The sequence below is a fragment of the Diprion similis genome, chromosome 4, assembly GCF_021155765.1.
Source record: "Diprion similis isolate iyDipSimi1 chromosome 4, iyDipSimi1.1, whole genome shotgun sequence".
In the NCBI taxonomy this organism is placed as follows: domain Eukaryota; kingdom Metazoa; phylum Arthropoda; class Insecta; order Hymenoptera; family Diprionidae; genus Diprion; species Diprion similis.
Genome location: NC_060108.1, coordinates 13,824,480 through 13,848,153, shown reverse-complemented (window position 1 = coordinate 13,848,153; position 23,674 = coordinate 13,824,480). Strand labels below are relative to the sequence as shown.

The window sequence follows — 23,674 nt, the reverse complement described above, 5'->3', positions numbered from 1 at the left end:
TGTATCAGTTATGCATTGCTAACACTATGGCGGAAAACTAATTTCGTTAGTTTTCTTTAACTTTTTTCATTCTTTATTTCTTTCTTATATGACGTGATAAGAATTTATTCATCATTTCATATTGGGTGAAAAAAAAAAAATTAACCACGAATGGCACCTCGAGCGGTTTTTAAGTAATCAGTTCTTATCAACGTTTGATCACCGTGTACAAGTGAATATTTTAGTTCGAGATAGTAATATTTTTCTTTTAAATATCAAGCTAAATATATAAGTTTATACTGTACAATGATGACGTAGTAGCAAGGAAATTTTTGAAAACTTTCTACCAAGGTGGAAAATATGATCATTAAGTGAATCGTAATTAACTCTTATTCTCTGCGATGCTGTCCTCTAGGCTGTTGCCGTTACATGTAGGCGAGTAAATTGGCTCAAAATGTACACATATATATATACAGATACATAGGCATAGGTATATGTATATGTATATGTATATGTATGTGTACATAAATCGTTATTATGGGATTACTTCTCATTACTTATATATTATACATAAAAGTTGATAGAATAAAAATATATCAATTGATATCGTTTTTTGCGTAAAGGCGTATATTGTATCTATAATTATAAGATGTTTTCGACAAAACCCAAATTAAGTATATGAAGAGAAAAAGAAGTAGAATTATTATTTTTTCTTGTACGATAAATGACGTTTCTAGTCGTTTAAAAATATTAACTTAATACATAAAAACAGTCATATACGTATAGGTACGATATGGAGGATGAATATTATACGTACACACGTTTATACGACGGTGCGTGAAATATCATTAAATTTTAAGAATTGCATAAGGCAAAACATTTGTGATTATACGAGAATTATAATATTGTTACGTTTTAATGGCGTTGAAAGCGGGAAAAAAATTATCATTGTAACTCATACGTAAATACATCGATAAAAAGCATCTCATATTATACATATGGATTTAAAGATAAAACTTATATGGACAGAGTGATTATAAAATAATCCATGGTAAATCGTTAATAAAAAGTGCTAGAGCAATTAATACGGTCTACTTTTATTGCAGCTTAATGTATTATATCCTTTTCCAGGTCATACAAAGTAATGCAGTTATTCATCAAGTAAGGAAGTTTAAAAGTTTTGAAATATGCTAATAGCAGTAACGATCATACGGCACCTCTAATAGTAGTCGAATAACAGATTACTGAGCTTTAAGAATAGATTATTGTTAATAAAAATAAATATCAGCAGGAAGTTTACTTTCGTTTGCAGCCAGTAGAGTCTCTACAATCTGTAGAAGCCACTACTATCGACTACAAGAAAGCCAGTCTAGGTAGCGTGTTAATCACGGCGTAAGCGCTGAATGCAATTGCTGCGCGTGGCCAATATCCAGACTCCAGAGGTTATAAATGTTTTATGAAATAATCTAATCAAGTGACAAGCACGTAATCGAAGATTGATGTACTCAATAATTTTTTACGTGTAAAATGACAGCACTTGCTCTGTTGCATAGGAAAGTAAGCAGTGAGTAGAAAACCTCAACATTGTATATAAATTACGAAAACCTAACCGTATTATAAGATTATGATCGAAATTGTCATTCCCAACCAAAGCAGACGGCATTCAAGAATCGAATCAGTTGGGGGGGAGGGATCAGCCGTTCTGTTAAGTCATAGATAACGTAAATGATACACAGATCAGCTTCTTGAATATAAATATCAGACATGGCGCGGGGAAATTTGAATTTCGAATTATTTGAAAATATGAATTGTTTGAAACATGATAAGTTGATCTTTGCTGTTCACTTTTTAGGACCACTATTACTTTTTTTTGTATCCATTAGTGTGAATCCTACGATTTATTTTCAGGAACTTTTCAATTTTTAAAAACTTCGGCGCTCCTCCGGAGGCAATCTCGAATTTTTGCCCGTCATGAATCCAGCTTTGTACCAAAGAGAGTTCTAATATTGACCAAGGTATCACGTTACTATTTCGAAAGACTGCGCGAACCAAATCTGAGTGAATCTCAATTTAGGACGAAACTTATCGAGAGAGGATCTGATTATGACGCATTGCTTACCAGCCACAATAATGACCGCAAGAGAGAATTGGAGACGAAAACTGTGTTGGAAGAATTAAACATTGAATATAGAGTAACAAATAGGTAAGTACGAAGAAAAATTACGTAGGCCACAAGCCATTTGTAATCAATTATCTATTTTAGGAAAATATAGTTTATCTATTCATTCGCGAAAACTCACTTGACTTTTTATTATATCGTGTAGTTTTTAATTAAGATGAAAGCCATGGGATGTAAGGAAAGTATTAACTTCAATATTTGCTGTAATTGCAACAAGTTTTTGATCCTCAGAGAGACACGCCTGATGAAAACAGCCAATAATTATTTGTTTTAATTAGACTCTACTCAAACCTGTAACACTGAGCATGAGAAATTTCAGTAAAAGAATCAATCTAAACTTCAATATTATATTTTTGGCACACTCGAAATGAATAAAAAATCATTAAACAAATTCACACGAGGGAAAGCATAATATCCTCTCTTTATCTACTTGTTGAAAATATTAAAAAATTGAATACAAAAATACCGCCTGTATATGGTGATTTGACTGATATATGTTTTTCAAGGATTATTACTATGCATAATTATTGTCTATACAACTGAAATTTGAATGATATTTTTATTCGCTCACCTCCTAACTGCATTCCATTAGGTTAACGATAGATCGTAACACTTTCGACTGGGCAGATCTGATTCTACCGATAGGTGGAGATGGAACTTTTTTATTCTCATCAAATCTGATACGTGACAACAAGAAGCGTATAATGGGCATAAATTCTGATCCGTCATCGTCAGAAGGGTATTTGATGCTGCCTGAGAAATATACCAGAGACATAAGATTGATATTTGAGCTTCTCAGATCAGGGGATTACAATTATGTCATGCGAAGTAGAATCAGAACTACCCTCAAAGGTAAAGGGATTTGGAATCCGCCCTTTCACATGCATGAAAAGTGGCGAGTGGCTGGCGAAGAAAAGCAACGAGTCAGATATACAGACAAAGATACTGCTGCAGAGAACAACCATATCCTTGGGTAATTCAATTTTTTGTAAAGTATTCTAAATCACACAAGGCTGGTGGTTTTCATATTTATCTTGCATTTCTATTTTCAACCAACGGTATTTATTTCAAAACGAGAATTGATTTTTTACGACAGGTTTTACGTGGATGACGCATTCAAGGCAGACACAGCAGCAGAGGTGCCAAAAGAGAGACGACTTCCATGGTTGGCCTTAAATGAAGTATGTTTTATTACCAAACTGACAAATTCAATCATATGAAATGACGATTGATTCTCGAATACATCGATGATAATAGCCTCTTCTAGCCTTTGTTGGAGGCTAGCAAATTAGAAAAAATGCATTCATTGCGTTCCACAGATATTGTCGGTAGACTGCAGTGCCTCCAAAATATGATACCAAAGATTTGTTTTATTGTACCGTTTATATCTTGTCAGGTCTTTGTGGGTGAATCACTGTCGGCAAGGACAAGCACTTTGGAGGTGAATTTTGGGGACGAAATTTCATGGTTCAAAATAAAGAGCTGCGGGTTATGTGCCAGCACTGGGACAGGCTCAACATCTTGGCACAAAGCAATCAACAGTCTTAGTCCGCAAGTTGTTGACGACGTCCTAAAACTTGCGAATGTTAAAATTGAACCTAGTACAAAAACTGAGGATATATCAATGGAGTACAATAAAAGACTGCAGTTTCCCGCAGGTTAGCATTGTCAGTGAGGGTGACAATTAATGAACTCCATTGTTCAGTTGATTATTATGCCATGGTTCTTACTAATTATCCGCAAGTAGATTGACGTTCATATCATTTCAGAGGATACAAAAATAGCATACACAATTAGAGATATGATTGTGGGACAAACATTACCATTGCCAAAAGGAATTCAACCTCGCGGATATTGCAAGAAGCTGATCATTCGTTCACATTGCTTCGACGCAGGACTAGTACTAGACGGTGGTATCGCTGTTCCCTTCAACGATGGAACAATTGCAGTTATGGAAATCCATCCTGAAGATTCACTAAGAACAATTATGCTCAGAGAGTGAAGAACAAGTGATATAAATAGTATCAATTTCCAAATAAACTAATTTTCAACTGGAAAAATTATGTTAGTTGAAGAATGATATTTAAGAAACAAAAAGAATTTTTTATAATATATTGTACGTGTAAATGACATTTTTTTAAACTCAAAATATACTTATTTACATAGAATCATATTTTTCGTTGATTACTTATGGACAATTTCTTTTAAATTAGACCTTTCATTATTCACCTTTATTCGTTTTCATCTGAGATTTACAATGCAATATAATACGTATTAAATAGCTAAAAACGAAAAAGTATATTATCATTAGATTATAAATACACAGCGGATAATCATTCCATAATTTGTATATTTCTAAAGACAAAAGTAAACGTTTGTTAATTGATTACAGGTATAATACCTATAAAGCGTGATTGTAGAGAATTATATTAATAGAAAAAATATTTTCCGCAACGTGAATTAGGTATATATAATTTGTACATACATAGGTACGACAGATGAGAAGAAAGTTGCGAAAAAAAAATAAATAAATAATTTCCTGATACGCACAGTGTAAATGTCAGTGATCACATCAAATATTTCAATCCTCCTAATATTATACTGATATTTATCCTAACTGAAATACGCTGACATCAGTCTATGCCTAACTGTACTTTCATCTCCTGCTTCAGTATGCCATACAATAAACATAGAATAACAAGCAACAATGGGTACAGCGCATCTATTTTTTCTCTTCTTTTTACTTTACTTGTACAATTACACAGAGCGCGTACATTTTTTTGATTGTAATACACTTCGGCTCACATGCATCCATAGCTGTGATAATGCTGGTGAGTTTTACTATTGGTAAAGTGTTCTCTAGACAGGCTTTGTTATATTCTTTCTCTATTGTGTTTTCGTTCATTTTTTGTTTTATTTTCAATCAGACTTCAGGACAGGATGCCGGTCTGCATCCATATAAAAACAACAGTTTATTTTGATTTATTTGTTCATTTAACTGATCAATTATTGTTATTTATTCATTCTTTTAGATCGTTTTATCATTATTCAATATTATGCTATATTTGTTATAATTCTATAGATGATATAAATATAAATTCATGAGTATCAATCGGTTCAGTTTTAATTTTGATATTAATTCACTATACAGGTTGCAACGAGTCCTAAGATATTCAGAAAATATCAGCCGAGACTTAAATCTGTATGTAGCTAGAAAATATATTTTTGAATTTGACGGAGTTTTCTAAACTCTTTGATTTATTTCTTGATTTATATTTGTTTTTTATTTTTATTTTACTTTTATCTTATACTAACGCCGTTTACCAATCGACACGGCTTATACTATTATAACTATTTCGCTACCATTTATGCGATATAAAGCGACTTTTACGGACCTCGTACTATCAACGAATGTGTTAATTTTTTGTTCTATTGGTACATCATCAAATACTAAATTGAACCTGATTGCGGTTATCTACTCCGTTAAAAAAGCGAGAGTTCAAAAAATCACTATAGTCAATATGGTATATATAATACTAGGTATTTGTATGTAAATGCAGAGTCGGCAATTTATAATTCCTTACATACGACAAGATGTCGTTAAATTTTTCAGGTGGCATATGTTTACACTTGAATCAGTGCATTGGTATGGTATCTAATTAATACTCACTTTTCATCATTTGTTCATTCGTGAATTTCAATAGTTCGCTCTCGATTGTGAAATATTATCATCAACGGTTTACCGATGTCTGTAGCCTTTAACCCTGGGTGAAATCTTACCATACACTCAATAACAATAATAATTACAGCAACATTTCCTAGTACACTGCGTTAGTTGAAATAAATAATAAATTAATGAAAGTTTTACAGCGACGATGAGAGAGAAGAAATTAAAAAATTTACCTCTTTAAAAAGCGAAAAAATCCTTTACTTTTCTCCGGAGGGGGAGCCATCAACATCGGTACTTGATTTTTATGAGTGATGTGAATCTGAAACCAAAAGATTCAATATTACACGAATATATTAAATTTTGCAAAAAGATCGTCGTCATCAACTCCATTATCACACCAGCAAAAACACCTCAGCTTAATGAGATTTACCGTGCATGGTCCCTGCATCCATGGTTCTCCATCAATCTGCATGGGAAACCTTTTAGTAGTTTTTATTTTAACACTGCTGCACTGGGCAAGTCTTCTTCCAGATGCTCTGAGACCTGTCTTGACTTGACCCATGTGTAAACAATTTTCCAAACCTATTACTTCTATGAGATTGTCTCCTATATCTGGAACAGATATTTCCCATGCAATTGAAAACAGTATAATTACGCTTATAAAGCTTGGCGAGCTATTATTATTCATTCTCTGGGTGGCAATAAAATACTGCAATTTGTAAATTCCCAATTTTCAAATTCATTAAAGTTAGGTATATGATTATTTCTATTTGCATAAATTTGAATTAGAATTCTTTCCTCTGTAGATTCTTAGTCATATACACGCTTTTAAGTTTTATTGCTACTCCGTTCTAGGCTGTAAGTAATTCTTGAGCGTATACCGAGACACATAAGCTTCTCGTTTTGCGACAGGTTTATTAATAGAACAAGGGTTTTTCCCCGAGGTAATTGAAGGGTGTGGCGGAGCTGCTCGCAATTAAGGGAGCTACTCATGATAAGCATCACCCCACGATTATAGACTTTTTTACTTAGCTAGATGAGCTGTTACCAAATTGTAAACAGCTTTAAAGAGTTTCAGCAATTCAACGAGAATTAGACGGTGCAGGTGAATGGAATGGTTTTTAATCTATTCCGATCTGATTATGAGTGTTGGTAAATGATTGTCAACGCACCTTGAATAGCTGCGTTTAAATCTACAGAATTAAAACTGCTAGTGCTCAGTTCTTTGTCTGGACGTTTTCTACGCTTCCCAAGGCGATGCCTCGCGTGATGTTCACCCCATAAATTTGAGCCCCCGTGTGTAAAGGGGATGTTCAACAGGGCGACACCTTGCAACGAGGGTCCGTGAGCTAAATCTAAAGGAATGTCATCACACTGAAAAGAAACAAAACATATAATATGCTTTTAGGCACTCTTGGTTACACAGGGTGGCAACTAAATCTCCATCTCAAAATTCCCTTACTTTTCTAGGTTCTCCAGACAAAAATCTTACAATTTCTCCTGACCAATTCGAATAAATTGGTGATAGCAAATTGAAAAAAACATACGCATTTTCCATATAATTTTTTATTATGAAAGAATCAACTATCACTCGGTTCATACTGTACCATCTAGCCGAAGCACACAATCATTTATGAGGTAATATTTAGGAATATTCAAAGTTTAAAGAGAATACCGGCGATGGTATAATATTTATATTCGACCTGATTTATCTAAAGCTTAAGAAAATTGTGGGACGTATTTATATGAAAACAAAAAATCTAGTAAACGATTCCCTGACTTTCCGCAAAAATCCCTGACTATTTCAGAATTTAAGAATTCCCTGACCGGTGGTCACCCTGAAATTAAACTATGAAAACAATGTTGAGTACAATATTACAGTGCATATACAGAATAATATACGTACTATTATCTCCAAATCTTCATGGAGGTTCTTACAACTTGCAGCAAACTGCTCGCTAGTTGCATATTCGAAATACCACAGTTTGTTCTTCATTCTGCTATTAAATTTCTCTGGATTTCGTTCCCTCTCCAAGTGAAACTTAACGCAAATCGCAGCATCAACACCAACAGAGAAATAGTTGTTGATTATGTTGTACGGTATGGAATCCTGGTTTGGTTTTCTTTCTTCATCTTGGTCTATCATTTCGATTTGCCATCGGTCCATCATTACCGGCGTTGCTTTTTCTATTTTCTGTAAAAAGCATGAAATGTGAAACTTTTACACCGCCACTTCAAGTCTCAGAAATTTAATCCTTACCTTCAAAACCTTGTAAATTGCTTCCCCCTCATATCCACCACCCCAACGCAAGCATCTTGCCAAGTCATTGCCTGTTCCCAGTGGTATTACTCCTACAGCAGGCTGCTGTAGGAACTGGACATGGTCTGAAAACAATGCCGAACAATTCGTTGATGATGATCAAACAGAATATGTTCTGTGCTTCAAATTGTTAAACAAAGAATTTTTGAAAACTGTTTATCATCTTTTTCAAATGTCAGGATACAACAAAAAAAATTGACACTTATATCACATGAAGCAACAAGTGAAATTTGGTTTAAAAAATGTTCGTTTGGCATGGGAAGCATTACCCATGGTTTCTAATATCCATCCAACAGTCCCATCTCCCCCGCAACAAATAACTTTGAAGTTCTCCACATCCTTGAACATTTGGAGCCCCTGCATCGGGCCACCAGTAGCCAAATTGTGAACTTGTCTTGGATTTAGTATGTACTGAAACTTCCTCAGCATTTTTTCACCCTGCCTACCACCAGATTTTGGATTTATAAAAACTACGAGCGGCGTTACCCCTGGTGGCAATGTTATCTGAAAAGACATCGCAGGCTGCTGGTTGGACGAACCCCCCCTGGAAGCTGCGGCATTCTGGGAAGAATTGTATCATTGTTAGAATTAGTATAATAAACAGGATATATATTGAGTACTTACGGATGTGATAGATGCGTTGTCTGGACCATATCTACTGCCTCTCTTACTGTCCCTCGATAACGATCGTTGCCTGTCTATAACTACAGGGCAGATGGCAGTTGGAGGTAAAATGTGGGCTGCGTATTCTCCAAGTGTACATTCGGCTCTGACTTGAGAAACGCATCTGTTGTGGAGCTGAAAGAGGTACAACTGGACTAAAAAGCAACTCACGCCACAAAATCCCGACGACAATTTTTTCTACAAATCTCTGTGGATGTTTTTTTTTGTTTAAGATTGCATAGAGAACGTTTTTGCGTAAACTTTTCAGTACGTTTGGTGCGTCAAAATCGATACTTTTTACCAGATTTTGTTTGATTTCCTCCAAACTTGCTGATGTTTACAGACATTCAGAGAAAGAAGAAAAGAGAAATGCAAGGGAATCAAGAAATACATTTATCGACGAATATAAACCTACTAAGAGTAATTCCGGACCTCTCAAATCCTTTCTTTGAATGTTGGCCAATTTTTTAAGTAGTGTTTCAACTTGCATCGACATTCATAAAAAAATTCAATAGAGTAATAGAACGAAATTTCAAAAGAGAGTTTTAGAACCAACCAAAAGAGACAAAGCAGTTTTACTCACAGTTATTTGACACCATCGACAGTGGAGTCCCGTGATACCGTTGTAACTTTTTATCGTCTTTTTACACTTTGAACACTTCCCATGGCAGTTACCTTCGACCCAATGATGAACCATTGTTTGAGAAGTCTTTTTACTCTTGACGTAAGTTGCTATGCAAGAGGCAGGCGCTCTTTGTACGCATCTTTCGTGGACAGTATATTTACAAACTAAAATCAGCACACAAATAACGATTAACGATACACAATTCGCTGGAATTATTTTGCAAAAGATCTAATGCTCGCAATATCGAACTTACAGACACAGGATAATCCCTTTTTACCCAAACCTACAAGCATGTTGAGACAAAGGTTACAATAGGCAGGTTTGCTGAAGTGTTTCAGCTTCCAGAGGTGATTGCCATCCTCTTTAACGTGCGAATCTAGTCCCAGGAGTACAAGTAGCGGGATTGTCGTTAGGCCCCCTCTTTTCCATTCGTCCAGTGAAACTGTTCCATCCGAATCGTAGTCGATCTCTATCATCATGTCTTGTAGAATCTGATAACACAATAACATTCTGAAATTTATTATTGATAGTAATACCACATATTATTCCAATTAGAGATCAGCATAATACTCGCCGGCTTCAATTCAGTCACATCCCATCCAAGATATTCCGCAACATTCATCATCTGGTTTACTATGCAATCGATTTCCTTGAAACGAATTTTTTATTCATTATTATTACGGATTCGTTCACGGTGTGTTATCTACTCACGTTTCGATCGAGGACCCCATTCCCATCGGTATCGTACAACCGGAACATGACTAGAACGAATGCGAGACAAAAATATGTACTCTAAAAAAAACATCATGTTACTACATTCATTCAATCATCTCTGTGGTATGTTTTATCAAATAATCGAATAATTTGTCACTAGAGTCCTGAAGAGATTAATACTTTTTATTATGTACAAACAGTTTCAGTGCACGAAATTTATGCAACATTTCCTTCTCGTCAGCGGAACTCCATATTCACTGATTTTACTCAGCAAAAGATGGTGCATCCAATAGAATAGTATGATAAACAGGTGGGACTTTCGTGTTGAAAAGAAAGGAAGTAGAGTATCTACTGACTAGTTGACTTCCAGAGTAATTCACCAATTATTAATAAAAGTGAATAGTGTACATTGTTGCTCTTACATTCTAGCTTATCTTCGGGTCGGCCAGCCTCGAGCAAAGAAAGGTAGCAGACGATATCTTTCAAGCTAACTTTGACGGTGTGCACATCTATCATGCTCTGTTTCCTGGTGAGGTGTCTAATTTCTGAAAAATGATGCAACGTTGATTATAAGCACCTACTCCCTATGAGCTGTGTAATGATCGCTATTGTGTAAATAGTATAAACTGAGCTGGTTCTCCTATGAAATATCACAGACATTCTAAATAAACATACCCATTCTATATAAACATGTCAAAACTGAAGTTATTGGACACTTGTAAAAATATCTGATAAAGGAAAACAAGCTTTTTGACGAACGGTTTTGGAAGTACTAATTTTCAATACATATACAGCGTAAATTTTATGAAGAATCTGATCCTGATTCTGTAATAAAATTTGAGCTTACAATTCGACAAAAGCGAGTGCAAATAAATTCAGACTCTGAGCAGTAAATACTCAGAATAATTTTCTGGCTGTTCCTGGTTTTTCTGGTAGAGCACCCTGAAAGTATGTACCTAAGACAGACAAGGAGAGTTAGTAGAATATTAATAAAATATGCGTATGAATTTCACCTTCTAATTTTCCATTGTTAACGAACAGGGAGTTGTTAGATTTTCGGGATGAATTTCGGGACATTTGGCTATGGCTCGGGCTGCTGTCTGTGCTTTTTTTTTCCAACACGTCGTGACAGCTGTACGACGTGTGCGTTACAGTCAGCATAGGATGTACACTGCCTGAATAACATGCATGTTGAATACAGAAGGTATACTTGAATGCAGACTCTTTGTTAAATCGATGGTCAGTAGGCAAGAAAAGACATTCAACGTCTACACAAGCAGTTCACAATTAAGACAAGCTCCTCTCACCTGTTCGAGCTCTTGCAGAAGTTTCACTGTCGCTTCGGTGGTGCCCGAGAGCCTGGAGCTTCTCTGTAAGACCGTGAAATTTATCTACTAAAGAAGAACCTCCACAGTGACTTTCAGATGTGCCCCCACCACTTCCGGTCAGCCCTGTGCTGTTCACATTGGTGTTCGATGTTGTGTGCGAAGTTATTACCGCACAGGCAGTTGTCGATGATAGAACAGCCATTTCCTGCATGCAATGTTGTAACGAAATGTTCTTTTTGGAAATCTATTTTACTCCAGTTCTTTTCACAATAATGAGCCTATCCTCGGTGTGATTGTTCATACCTTGAGCGCCTTCGTGTCCTTTCCATTTGGCCCCTTTTTAACGAAGGAGAGGAAGAGATGCCTGGCCAGCTCATCTGGGGCGCCAACCTCGAGATAGCTGTCAAGAAACTTGCGGAATCCATCATAATCAATGTCCTGTGAAAGAATACAAGTTGAACAACGCAGTTACAGTTATTTTCATTCTCTTCACTGTCATATTAGCTGTGACAACATTTTCGTGTTTCTATCTCTGGAAACAGTTTGATAATGTTGAGTAAATTTAACTGGAATTGATCAAATGTTTCAATTTCAAATACATGTAATATGATTGTTGTTGTACTCTGAATTTGTTCTCCGGGTATTCAAAATTCCTCACCCCGTCCGGATGGTATTTTTGCACTCCTCCAGGCGTGGTAGTAGATCCGCAAAACGTAGCCAATACATCTTGCAGTTTTCTTGGTGAATCTGTGAACAGATTCCAAAAATATTTTCGTGATTTTAGATGCTCACAATCATCAAAGTACACAATGCGTTCATCTAACGTGACATGTGCCAAAAAAAAACTTAACAAATCAGGTGGAAAGAATTATTCTCACATAATCAAGATTTAAAAGCTATAATAAACTGATTCGATGGAATAAATTCTCAATCTATTTCAATCTCTAAAATACTTGGAAATTAGTTGAAGTTAACGACGTTATGAATTGAGTGAAAATCGGAGATTAGAAATTGTTAATTTCATTAGTTTCCAGAATAAAAAATTAATTACCTTCTATTGGTTTACTAAATTTTATTTTGCAGAAAAATTCATCGTCATGGTAACTGTATCAACTTCAATCTCTAAAGAATTAACAGATCATCTGCTCTGATTGGATTGATCCGCTTATTTTGAATCTACTATACTTTTCGTTTCATGCAATTTTATCAGTTTAAATTTAGCTCGATTGAAAATTGATTAGTCATATAAAGCTCGACGAAGAATTTAATTGATGGAAAATGAAAAAGTGTCAATCGTGCGTGAATTCCGTCAGTAAAGAAAGAAAAATTCAATTGATTCAACAAAAAATACTTCAGCCTATTGTATATGTATAAACTGATACTTGACTATCTTGGATTGTTGTGTATGTGTAAATACATACACAACTGACTTTAGTTTCGTGTTGCCTAATTAATTATTACATCAGTAACAGGTGGGACTCACAGGCAGCGAGATCCTGAAGTTGTTGAAACTCCGCGGGCGAAAGTTTGTCCCATTGAAGTGTCATCCTCGCCTCGATGCCGCGAATCCCTGCTTCTGTTTCGTTGGCAGTAAACTTAACTTGAAATCCGTAGCCGCGCAAACCTGCGGGTATATAGAAATAAATCAACTGTTTAATAATATATTAAAAGAAGTATCTCACTTGTCGAATAAATCTATTTTTTCCCTTATTTTTTTATTCCGTACTTTTCCACGTATAAATTCAAGTCTCAATCTCCCGAGTAACGAGAATACGCCTCATCCGCGAATGGAGGTAATCGCAAGTAAACGCGAAAGAGTATCGAACGAAGCTTGTATTCAACGATTTCCGCCCAGGATGAGTTACGCGATTTATGTCATAGGGTAATCGCAATTTCTTCTGGTCCTAGAATACATGTTCGTAATACCCGGGACGATACTCGTTTGCGTGATGAGCGGAAGGCAAAAGAGGTTTAAAAAAAAGTTAATAAAAAATATATAGGAGTGGAGGGGGGGATATGGGAAAACAAAAATTGCCCATTCCGTGCACGGCCTTTTGCGTGACGAGCTTCCACCGGGATTTACCCTTACTGTAGGGCAGAAAAACAAGGGACATGCAGGGAAATATCAGACGTGACGTAACGTTGAAAACACAGCCGTTATAAGGATAAGCCTTAGACACGTGCGTGTGTGTATATGTGTATATATATACGTGTAAAAATTAAAACCCCTTTTGATCGTGGTTTATGTAACAGATGCGTATAATATTATACACAATAAGTGCAGATTGTACATTTCTTTCCTATTTATTAAAAGCGTAAGAATGACATTAATAATAAAGCAACAGTTATGGGGTTTATTTTTTGTAAAAATTCAATAGTGTGTAATTTAGAGAATTTAATATGCAATTTAAAGTCACATTTGAAGAGGAGCGTTATTCAATTAGCCGTAAACCTCGAAGAGCGTGAATAAATGTAATGCCAATAATTGTTAAGCTTGGTTCAAGCTTATGATTCGTGTCTCGAAAACAGAATGAATACTTGTCAGTGATGCTAATATGACACTGGAAATACGACAAAGTGCTTAATGCCAAACAGCTGGTAACCGGTTGAAGTCTATAGTCAAGCGATTTTGAGAATCAAAAAATGTAGACTTCGTATTTTTTTTATCTTTTTCAGCCGAATGATCAAAATTTTAATCGTGCAATGTAAATGGCTTTTAAATTCACCGCTTCTAAGACACACTTTGCAGAGAAATTACAGGTATTTACGAAATGTGAATTAATGAACACCAAGAGGCATGTTGATATCGAGAGAAAAATTGTAACGTAAAGAAAAAAAAAGATATATAATATTTACACAAATGATTTCAAACAGTGATGGAGCGATTGTATAATTCGCAATGTTTTAAGCGATAATGTACGCTGTGTATTCTCGCAAAATATATCGTTCGGCTTGATCAGCAAGCGAGCGCATAGATCTCCGCTTGTATAACCTGGCCGCGTGTGAAACTCTGTAACATCACACACACCGGCGTTATACTGGATCTGAAATAGAGCCTCAGATTCCTGAACATGTTTACAAACTTTGAACGCCGATGAAAAGTTCTTATACGCTACATAATGACGATCAACAAATAATCTTCCAATTTTAGATCACGTAGTAGGTGTACCAGCCATCGCGTAGACTATAGTTAAGCTGTCCTGCCGTGCAAGCTCGATGATCGCGTAAACATAATACGGTCAGGAAGACGGGAATGCTTGGATTTTTTAGGTCAAGCGAATAGCTGATGCAGGTGCGAACACCTTGCAGCCTTCGTTAATTATTATTCTTTCAACCTTTAACCGTCAACGTTTGATTCTTTTATTTTATACACACGTGAAGCTTGAATCGTTTTCGACGATTTCAATTATATTACTTTACAATTTTTACAGAATTTTGAATTTTAAACGTAATTGTGGTAGAATTTTTGAAACTTCGTCTTTCAAGAGGTTATTCAATTTTTTGAAAATTATTCGGATCGTTAAAAGTTATGTGATGAATTCCTGATATTTTAACGATGAACAAAAATCAAATGCTGAAAATTTTGAAATGTGATTTTTATTTTTTTCTTCTTCTTAATATAAATCGTCAATGTATGACGAAAGTTTTCTTATTCTTAAATTTCGGTCTAAGACTTTCGAATAATTAAATTTATCGTGGTCAATTTTTTTACATGAAATAGATGAGAGTAAAATGAAATGGAAGAAAATTTGAAAAAGAAAAGAACACGAGTGATTAAAATTTAAAAGAAAAATTGAATTTTAAAATCTGAAAATAATTCGCACACATAAGGCATGAGCACCGCAACTTCTACAGGTACTTCACTTCAGGTTGCAAAAATCTCAATATCCTACATCGTATATGTATATACACTGTACACAAATTAACGTCCGTAACAGTTTGGCCGCGAAAGACGTGCGAGAGGATCGGCTGGCGTCAGTAGTGCTTGCGATAAATATTTTAGGATCAAAGAACCGACTTCGGCGAAGATACTGTCACGGATCATTCGGCAGCCAGCGTTAATCCGGTGACGTAAAGAGGGGGGAAAAAAATTGTATTCAGAGCTTCGGTACTACGTCACACAGATTCGCCCCCTTTGAATTCGCCAAAGCTGCGCGGTTTTCGCACGATAAAAAATTCGCCGGCTATGAACGTGTAACCGAGATTGAAAGAAGTGTACCTATGTTCGAATAGAATTGAATTCGCACCGTCGCGTCGTCTTAGAATAACTGTAGAAAAAATTAGCAGGCTCGAAATTTTAATAGTATAATCATGGTGTCCAGTTATTTGTGAAAACGTAATTTCCTCAGAATTCCAGGTTTTCTAGACAAGAATCAATTTTTAAGAAATCTGCAGGGCTCGTTCGTGACCATTGCCTGAAAGTTGAAAGAAAATTTTTGTTTTCTTCTCACCAAATGGTTAAATTTTTATGAACCTCAAATGAAAATTAGTATATTCCAGATACGACATAAAATTCAATATCAAATCATATAAAATTCCTTGAGACTTCCCTGATTCTATAATTTCCATGAATACTGGACATCCTGATAATAGAATCAAGTTTTTCTTTTCAAACTGAAAACATGATGTTATTCGATTCGTTCAATTTTTATTTATCATATAGGTATATACATTAGGTATCCTTACGTCACGTTTTAGTAAACGAATTAATTCTTCACAAATTTCTTTTTAAATACGCGAACTTTGGAAGAATAAATACGTATTTTCGTTGATACGTCTAAAACCTCGTAAAACAATTCCCTGACTTGTACTTGAAATAAATATTGAATAAATATTATTTGGAATAAAATTAACGCATGAAGAGAAGGAACGCTTTACCTTGATAAGATAATTCCCTTATTTTCTATCGCTATTCGTAGGTTAAAATATTCCCCGAAACCGTCATATCTCTCGGCTGAGGCTCCGCTTGCGATGGGCTTTCTTCGACTGAACGCCAGCGTACAATATACTGTGAACGACGTTCTTGCAGGACTTCGGCTTCATTCTATACACCTTGATCCTCGCCGCAATTATACCCGGATTCAGCCCACTGCTGCAGGTCAGGTACAACATTCATCCACCTCTCCAGCGCAGGAACCGATCGCCAAAAGGTTCGTCTCACCGCCTCTCCGAGATTACTACTGAAATCCAAGTGAAAATACTCATTCGTCGTCGTGTTATTACTGACGGATATGATGTACTCATTGTCTCGGGGCGAGGTTGAAGTTGCGAATTTGAAAAGTTCCGGAGGTGCCTAATTCTGATTTATTCGGTGGCGGAACTTGAAGTAAAGAAATCAAACTTTGAAGAAACGGCAAAGTTTTTAATGGTCGGTTCAAGCTTCCGAAATGCAAGATTCCGAAAATTCAAGTTACGATAGAGCAAAGTTCCGAAAATTAAAATTTACTCAACGAGTAGGTGTAAAAAATCAGAAAAACCAAAAATCAGAATGACCCGGACGCGAAAGTATCGAAAATCCAAAACAAAGAAAGATCAAAGTGGTGAAATTTCGAGAAGCCAGAAATTCACAGAAGTGAAAATGTTCGATCATTCGGAATTTCGATGTTTCAGATTTTTAATTCTTTTCATTTTCGCACTTGTCGGAGTAGCGCCCTTTCAGCATTTTGTCTTTTCGAAATTTCCCCCTTTTGGAATTTCAACCCCGCCCCATTGTCAGCCATTGTCTCTACAGTGTGTCGATCCTTTTGCAACTGCGTAACGCTTTCTTCGTGAAATTTATTCACTTTGATTTTTCAAACACAGCTGCAAATGTGAAAATATTTCCCGAGAAATATTTACCAAGATTCTAACTTAAATCACCGTCCGAATCAAAAGCCAGTAACGTTTTGATAAATAATAAAACCTTTGGTAAACTTGTTGATAACAATTAGCTTGTCATTGTGTTAAAAAATTTTATCATTGTCACAGGCATAACACTGCTGGAGATTTTTCAAAGGATCTTCCAGTTCCTTCTTATCCAACTTTTGATTGAGACTCATGATTGATTAGCATCGTATGAAAAAGTCCATTAATAATATTATTCACATTGATACATCGAACTTTAGAGAAAAGGCGAAAAACTTGTAAAAAGTTGGTAAAATTACAGAGATTTGTACGATGAATAAGGAACCATGTGAAACGTTGTCGGTGTTATATTCTCTGCTGATCACCTGCGAAGAGATGAGGAAGCGAAATTGGCAATTTTGTAAGCTTATCTGTACGCTTCAACGTCCTTTCGTGCCTCCCCTACACGAGTCGTCGCTGTGATACGTAATTCCGAACAGGACCAGGGTGTAATTGATCGTTTAATAGTATATCCAGCATCGTATATTCGAGCAGCGCTACACGTGTGACAGTGGTGGGCGTTTACACGACACGTAATTTAACAAAGGTCCATCCCCCAATTTTCCACCCAACTTCAATGTTTACTCGAAACCCTTTTCCTATCTTATATATACCAGCTTTTCTCCTTTCTCGTTTGATCGTTTTTATTTCTACCTTTTTCCTCTTCCCCGATGTGTTCTTCTCACGCGCGATTGTTCCAAAGTTTCCTGATAATTATTACAGAGAATCTTGGAAAATTTTTAAGGTTTGATTAAGGACTTGTTGATCGTTTTAGGTAAATATTTTCAACGGGAAACGCGGCAGTCCGTGAACGTGTGGATATTGAAACGAGTTAATGAGGGCAATCCGCGCGATGCCATCTGTTTTGAATATTCTTGCCAAGTACTAAATTGAAATGAGGAGTGCGGCGGTGATGAAGGGGTATCTTATACACAGGCTGTAAGTGTGCAGTTTGTGCGGGCAGAAAAACTCTTCACTTCCGTGCGCGAAGCGAGGCGACAATATTTTCAAGTAGTATTTATGTGCAAAAAGTTGCATACGAACCAACCTAAATTTGAGCAATTTTTGCGGATTAAAATTTACGCCTGCGTGTGAGAGAAAAGGAATATCGACAAATGTGAAACCAAGATAAGAAACAAGCAAGGTCTTTACCAAAATAATCGCAAAATGGCGCAACACGTACAAACTACTGTAAAGCGAACTTGAATCGATTCGCAGCTGGGGTTTAGGTATAGAAAAAATGTAGGATTCTATCGATTTTTGGTAAGGGAAAAGAATCAGACGAAAAAACGTTTGTCACGGATATGCGAAATAATTTACTTCTGATATGAGGATCATTGTTTAGCTCGTCAAAAATCAAAGTTTCGATCGGAAACCAGACACGTTGTACAATCAGAGGCGGCGCCTTGCGCTAAAATTACTTGCAAGAATACGCAGATCAGCAGAGATCAATTATAGTTTCGCGTCGATTGAACAGCGATTGCCGAAATTGGAAAATCACCAATGAAATCACGTACGTCAGACACAAATCACTTTTTCGGATCCGTTTTTTTTTTTTTTTTTTTTTTTTTTTTTTTTTTTTTTTTTTTTTGCTTCAAGGCAGCACAGAATCGACTTAACGAGGTTGAAGTAGGCCATAAATAATAATTCGTTTCTTATTTTTATAATTACTTCGAAGGAACTAAGGTTTTTGTTAACTAAATTTCAACCAATTCCAAAATCGCGGAATAACGGCTTTTCCTTAGCATGAATCATTGCAATAATGTTACTAACTTCGACATGATTCGACTGATCTCTCTGAAAATTAACTATTCTCTTTGAAATATTCAGATTTATCAGATTTATTAGATTTTGCAAACGATAATAGAATTCCCTGATGATGATTTCGATGTACCGACTGAACATTGTTAAATTTTTCCGTAACAAATGCAATAGCTATATGAGTCGTTGATTCATAATTTAGATAGGCATTGATCACTGCCCGCAAGCGTAATTCTAAATTTTCGTAAGGCGATAATATTTTTCTTTGTATTATTCATTTTTCTCTGTCAACAGTTACATTATAATTACACATAAGTACGTAGCTTCTATTTTAATTACACTCGGTAATTGTATTTACGGGAATTATATCAATTTTACACTCGAAAATCTATTTTTAAATAAGATATTAAGCTAAAAAAAAATACACATACCAATTTAGATCGGTGCATGATGAGGTTTGTTAGAGTTGCGAACAAGAATTTTACACGAATAGTACACTTCGTAACTGGTAAAAAAAAAACTTTATCAGTACCGAGTTTCAACCCGTAATTTTTTTCACGAAAGCCAATAAATCGCGACGTGTGCTAAAAACTTGTTTTCAATTTAATTGTATGATATATATAGTTACCTAAAGGTGTGTAAAAATACGAGGCTAAAGCTAGCTGCCAGACTTAACAGCCAAACGTTCTAATGTTCATTCGAATAAGGTAATGATGTCCGAAAAACGAGATTTTTTTGTATACCTTGAACCCCTAATAGTTTTATAGAATTATGAGAAAAAAACTAGACTGCATTTTTCTATTTCCAAAAAGTTTGACATTTTTGGCTGCTAACTCTGGCTGCTAAATACAATTTTGAACTCAATCAATCGCGTGTAATTTAAATATTTTAGTGCTATATAATTATATATTATAACCGCAAACATTATTTCTCCCCCTCTGGTAAAATTTTATAATATTTTTCAAATATTGTATGAAACCGTCTCCCGTGTAAATAATCGCCATACTTATAGTAGTGTGAGGGTGAAATGACGTCTGATCCAGAAGGAGTAACGTGTAGGATAATACGCGTTCGAATTAAGAATGACCAAAAATAAATCAATCAAATATAATCAATTATTTTTCCTCACAATCGATTTATGTTTTTTACTCGCATCTTACTTGCCGAGTAGTACCCATTTCATAAAACAATTAAAAGATAAACGAATATTTTCACCAACGTTAAACAATATTTTGAATCAAACAATAAAAATGATCAAGAAACTTTTTAACTATTCGACTGTATGCTGAAATTTACGAAATTTTGGTTCTAACAGCACCGTTTCAAAAAAATAGGAGTCGTGTTCGGTTATTTTTTTGCACCCGATTAATCGATGCATCGACTATTTTTAGCTCAGTAGCCATCGCTCGTCACTCCGAATAAACGATGCAATTATTATTGGCACCCTGGAAGAGTCGTATGTACGCGGATACGATGCGTATATATAGGTATACAATGTAGTCGTAGTAATTGAAACGTAGTTACGCTGTACACACACGCATACCTCTATGCATACGTAGGTACCTGCAAGTGAATATACATAGGTATATGGTAACGTAACGCAACGCAAATCGTCGCTATTCCGGGCTCGCACGTATCCATGGTAACGCATCATTTCTCTCCCTCCCGATCAACCCTCCCGCATTCTCATTCTCACTCTCCCACACCATAGTTTCTCTCTTTCGATTTACCCCCCCCCCCCCCCCCCCCCGCCCGCCCCTCCCCCTGTCGGCGGCTCCTTACCGTGCAAATCGCTCGCAATCGTTCACGCGTTTTACCTGTATAAGGCAGCATGTGTGCACACGAATAACGTAGATTCGCGCATCAGAATTTCGCCCACTCGCGGTGTTTTATTTTTAAATTAATAAAATCCGCAAGTATCATGAGAACGATCTACTTGTACAAATGCACAAAATTTATAATATATATATATATATATATATATAGATATCAGAAATTTTTCGTCGAATAATGGTCATTGTTCCAATCAAGATGATTGGCCACGGCCTCTCGAAACGTTGCATCACATGTTTTTTAAATAAAAAATATTTTCTACGATGACCATTATTCGACGAAAAATTTCTGATATCTACGAAACCACATGGTCACGAAAACTGCACTTCCTATATATATATATATAGCATAAGCGCGTTGTGCTGCTTTTGTAATTAGAAACTGCAAAGTAAAATATCTGAACGAAAAGTACGGAGTATAAGTAAAGAGTGAAATGTAAACGGAGAAAACAAAATTCCAAATTTCGGAACTGATGTGTATGTATTCGATCATGGATACGAAAAAAAAATAAGACGTTTTGAATCGACAAGAATAAAAATGCTGGCGAATACAATTTTCTTTTTATTAAGATGATAACGACGTCTGTATTCGAAAGTTTCATCTCGAGATTATCTTCCGGCACTTTTCTAGTGTTTTTTTTTTATACGAGAAAAAGTTACATATATTTCTAAATCATTTCTTCTGCAATTAGTAAGAAAACTTTATCAATTTTCTAAGTATAAAATTTTAATACCGACATCTTGTTGTTTAAAAAAACAATCAAGAAAAAATACTGTACTGACAACGATTGAACATTTCCAAAGTAGTCCAAATATTTTCCTCAGATTACGACTGCAGTATCGCGATATACACTCTATGACACGTATTTGATCTATAAAAATATTTTCTAAAAGTGTGCAAATTCGTGAAGAAGCTGGAAAGAAGGAAAAAGAAAGGTAACTAACAAAAATTTCACCAAAAATATTCGATTTTACACCAAAAATAGGGGAGAAAAAAAAAACAGTGACTGCGACGTTCTTGATCACATCAGGCCAACGTCTATTTTTTTTTTTTTTTTTTTCATCTTTCTTTCTTCCTTTACAAATACAAGATCTTTTTCAGTGACAGTAATCATCATTCGCGTTCTTCCTGAGCTTTTTCGCGTACTCAATCGCACCCCGAAAGCTCCCTCTGGGTCGGCTTGTTCCTGCGTGGTTTGACCTTGAAATGAGGGAAAAGGATGGACGGGGCCGTCACGCCCCGCGAGTTGTGTGGGGGTTGAGGATCGCCGACGGGGAGGAGGGGGGAGAGAGTGTAACAACGATGGTCTTGATAAATTTTGCCAAGGCATAGGTGTGCGGGTATGACGGCACGTGTAAGGCTCGAGGGTTAAAATGTGAGTAAAAATAGAAGGAGGGGGTAGTCGTCGATTCAATGATCCGCAGACGTCTTTGCCCTTTCGAGGGGATTTATTGCGGCGGCTACAGGTGAAATCAGATATGAATCGCCGTTCAGAGGTGGCTTTGACGAAGCTGGTGGACGGCTCTCGATCCTTTAGAAACCTGTGGACCTGACTTCGTTGACCTAGGTAAGGGTCGGGCGGAAAGGCACTCGGAACTCCCCCACCCTTCGGGTCCTTGCAACCCCAAACGCCGCACGGAAATATTCGCGTCATTGATCTACATTCGCTCGATTCATCCTTCTTTTCCTCCCTTCCGCGCTTAGCTCGCTCTCTTTCTTTCTTTCTCGCTGCAGGGTGAAAGAAGAGAGAGAGAGAGAGACAGAGGGAGAGAAATTCAAGCGTATCGACAATCTTCATATATATATATATATATATCTACTCGATGTCGTTCAATCCTTTTGAAATTGTGAGGTTATTGTTGACGTGAGTTAATTGCTTTCAATCATTCGGGGAGAACCTTTCGTACGCAATTGACGATTGATCGCTCAATTCAACCGTCTATAAGCAGGTGATTATAATCATCGACTATATTCGTTGCAGTGCAGTTGTAAATACGTTGCGATAGTTGAATAGTTCCGGTGTGTTTGGTTGATTACTTCGTACCTATATACGCACCGTAAACGGGGCGTCGTGGAACGGATACACGAAAACATCAATCTCTATATGTAGGTATTCTCTTACAATTAATTACCATATTAGAGACGATTCTCTTCTCTTCTTTCCTGGTCCTCGGTCTCGCCTGCACTTCGGTTCTGCGTTCAATTATATCGAGTCGGTCAGTCGCATATGGGTATGATGCTACATTTTAAGTCACGGTTTTAGGGGTTGTGCCTTCGACGGGTAACCAAGGATGCTGGGGTCCTTTTCTCGTGCGCCGGAAATTTCAGGAACGGTATTAGTTCACTAATTGTTTAATTGTCGGACGGATTTTTACTGCTCTTTTCAATATTGCTACGACGGTGCTTCTACCACGGCAAATTCCTCGATTATAGTCATCTCGCGGGGTGGCTGTGCACGGAAACTCCGGATCTTCGACACTATCTTGATTCCCACGCGGATCGGGCACGACTGACACGATCGGGATTCGGGAATCTCGATCCGATAGTCCGTAGTGTAGTACATACATACATACAAACTGCGGCGCCATCTACCTGCTTCGGTTTATCAGCTGTTTCAATCCCCGAAATTCAGGACTCGTTAGTACCGTTGCAGTCCGCAATCTATTTTCAAATTCATTTGTTCTTCCCTTTTCAAATAGGCGTATTCCATAGATTGCCA

The 23,674-nt window shown here is 36.4% G+C and overlaps 2 protein-coding genes across 3 annotated transcripts; one reads left to right on the top strand and one right to left on the bottom strand.

Moving 5' to 3' along the window:
• Nucleotides 1-1,316: 1,316 nt before the first annotated feature.
• Nucleotides 1,317-4,663, top strand: LOC124405150 (NAD kinase 2, mitochondrial). Its single transcript, XM_046879819.1, has 6 exons — nt 1,317-1,543; nt 1,888-2,182; nt 2,751-3,131; nt 3,255-3,339; nt 3,555-3,816; nt 3,928-4,663. Exons 1-6 carry the CDS (start codon nt 1,507-1,509, stop codon nt 4,158-4,160), a joined length of 1,293 nt encoding a protein of 430 aa, XP_046735775.1. The 5' UTR covers nt 1,317-1,506; the 3' UTR covers nt 4,161-4,663.
• On the bottom strand, nt 4,308-23,478 carry LOC124405147 (diacylglycerol kinase 1). 2 transcript variants are annotated; one of them, XM_046879813.1, is made up of 20 exons: nt 23,088-23,478; nt 16,357-16,658; nt 12,962-13,102; nt 12,101-12,225; nt 11,782-11,916; nt 11,458-11,710; nt 11,164-11,325; nt 10,573-10,695; nt 10,148-10,197; nt 10,011-10,085; nt 9,690-9,927; nt 9,395-9,600; nt 8,773-8,946; nt 8,418-8,709; nt 8,089-8,213; nt 7,735-8,022; nt 7,001-7,202; nt 6,259-6,440; nt 6,062-6,147; nt 4,308-5,976 (listed from the first exon to the last, which is right to left on the bottom strand). In XM_046879813.1, the coding sequence occupies exons 3-20, from the start codon at nt 13,023-13,025 to the stop codon at nt 5,946-5,948; spliced, it is 2,811 nt and encodes a 936-aa protein (XP_046735769.1). In that variant the 5' UTR covers nt 13,026-13,102; nt 16,357-16,658; nt 23,088-23,478; the 3' UTR covers nt 4,308-5,945. The 2 variants fall into 2 exon arrangements, with proteins under 2 accessions (XP_046735769.1, XP_046735770.1); XM_046879814.1 differs by having other exon boundaries at nt 12,137-12,225.
• Between the last annotated feature and the right edge of the window lie 196 nt (nt 23,479-23,674).

Excerpts from the sequence above, each read along its gene's own strand:
- LOC124405150 (XM_046879819.1), top strand. The coding sequence starts at position 1,507 with ATGACAGCACTTGCTCTGTTGCATAGGAAAGTAAGCA. Across the intron at positions 1,544-1,887 it reads GTTGCATAGGAAAGTAAGCA|GAACTTTTCAATTTTTAAAA; the intron begins GTGAGTAGAAAA and ends ATTTATTTTCAG. Across the intron at positions 3,132-3,254 it reads GAGAACAACCATATCCTTGG|GTTTTACGTGGATGACGCAT; the intron begins GTAATTCAATTT and ends TTTTTACGACAG.
- LOC124405147 (XM_046879813.1), bottom strand. The coding sequence starts at position 13,025 with ATGACACTTCAATGGGACAAACTTTCGCCCGCGGAGTTTCAACAACTT. Across the intron at positions 10,696-11,163 it reads TAACAATGGAAAATTAGAAG|AAATTAGACACCTCACCAGG; the intron begins GTGAAATTCATA and ends ATCATTTTTCAG. Across the intron at positions 10,198-10,572 it reads ACCCGAAGATAAGCTAGAAT|TCATGTTCCGGTTGTACGAT; the intron begins GTAAGAGCAACA and ends CATTCGTTCTAG.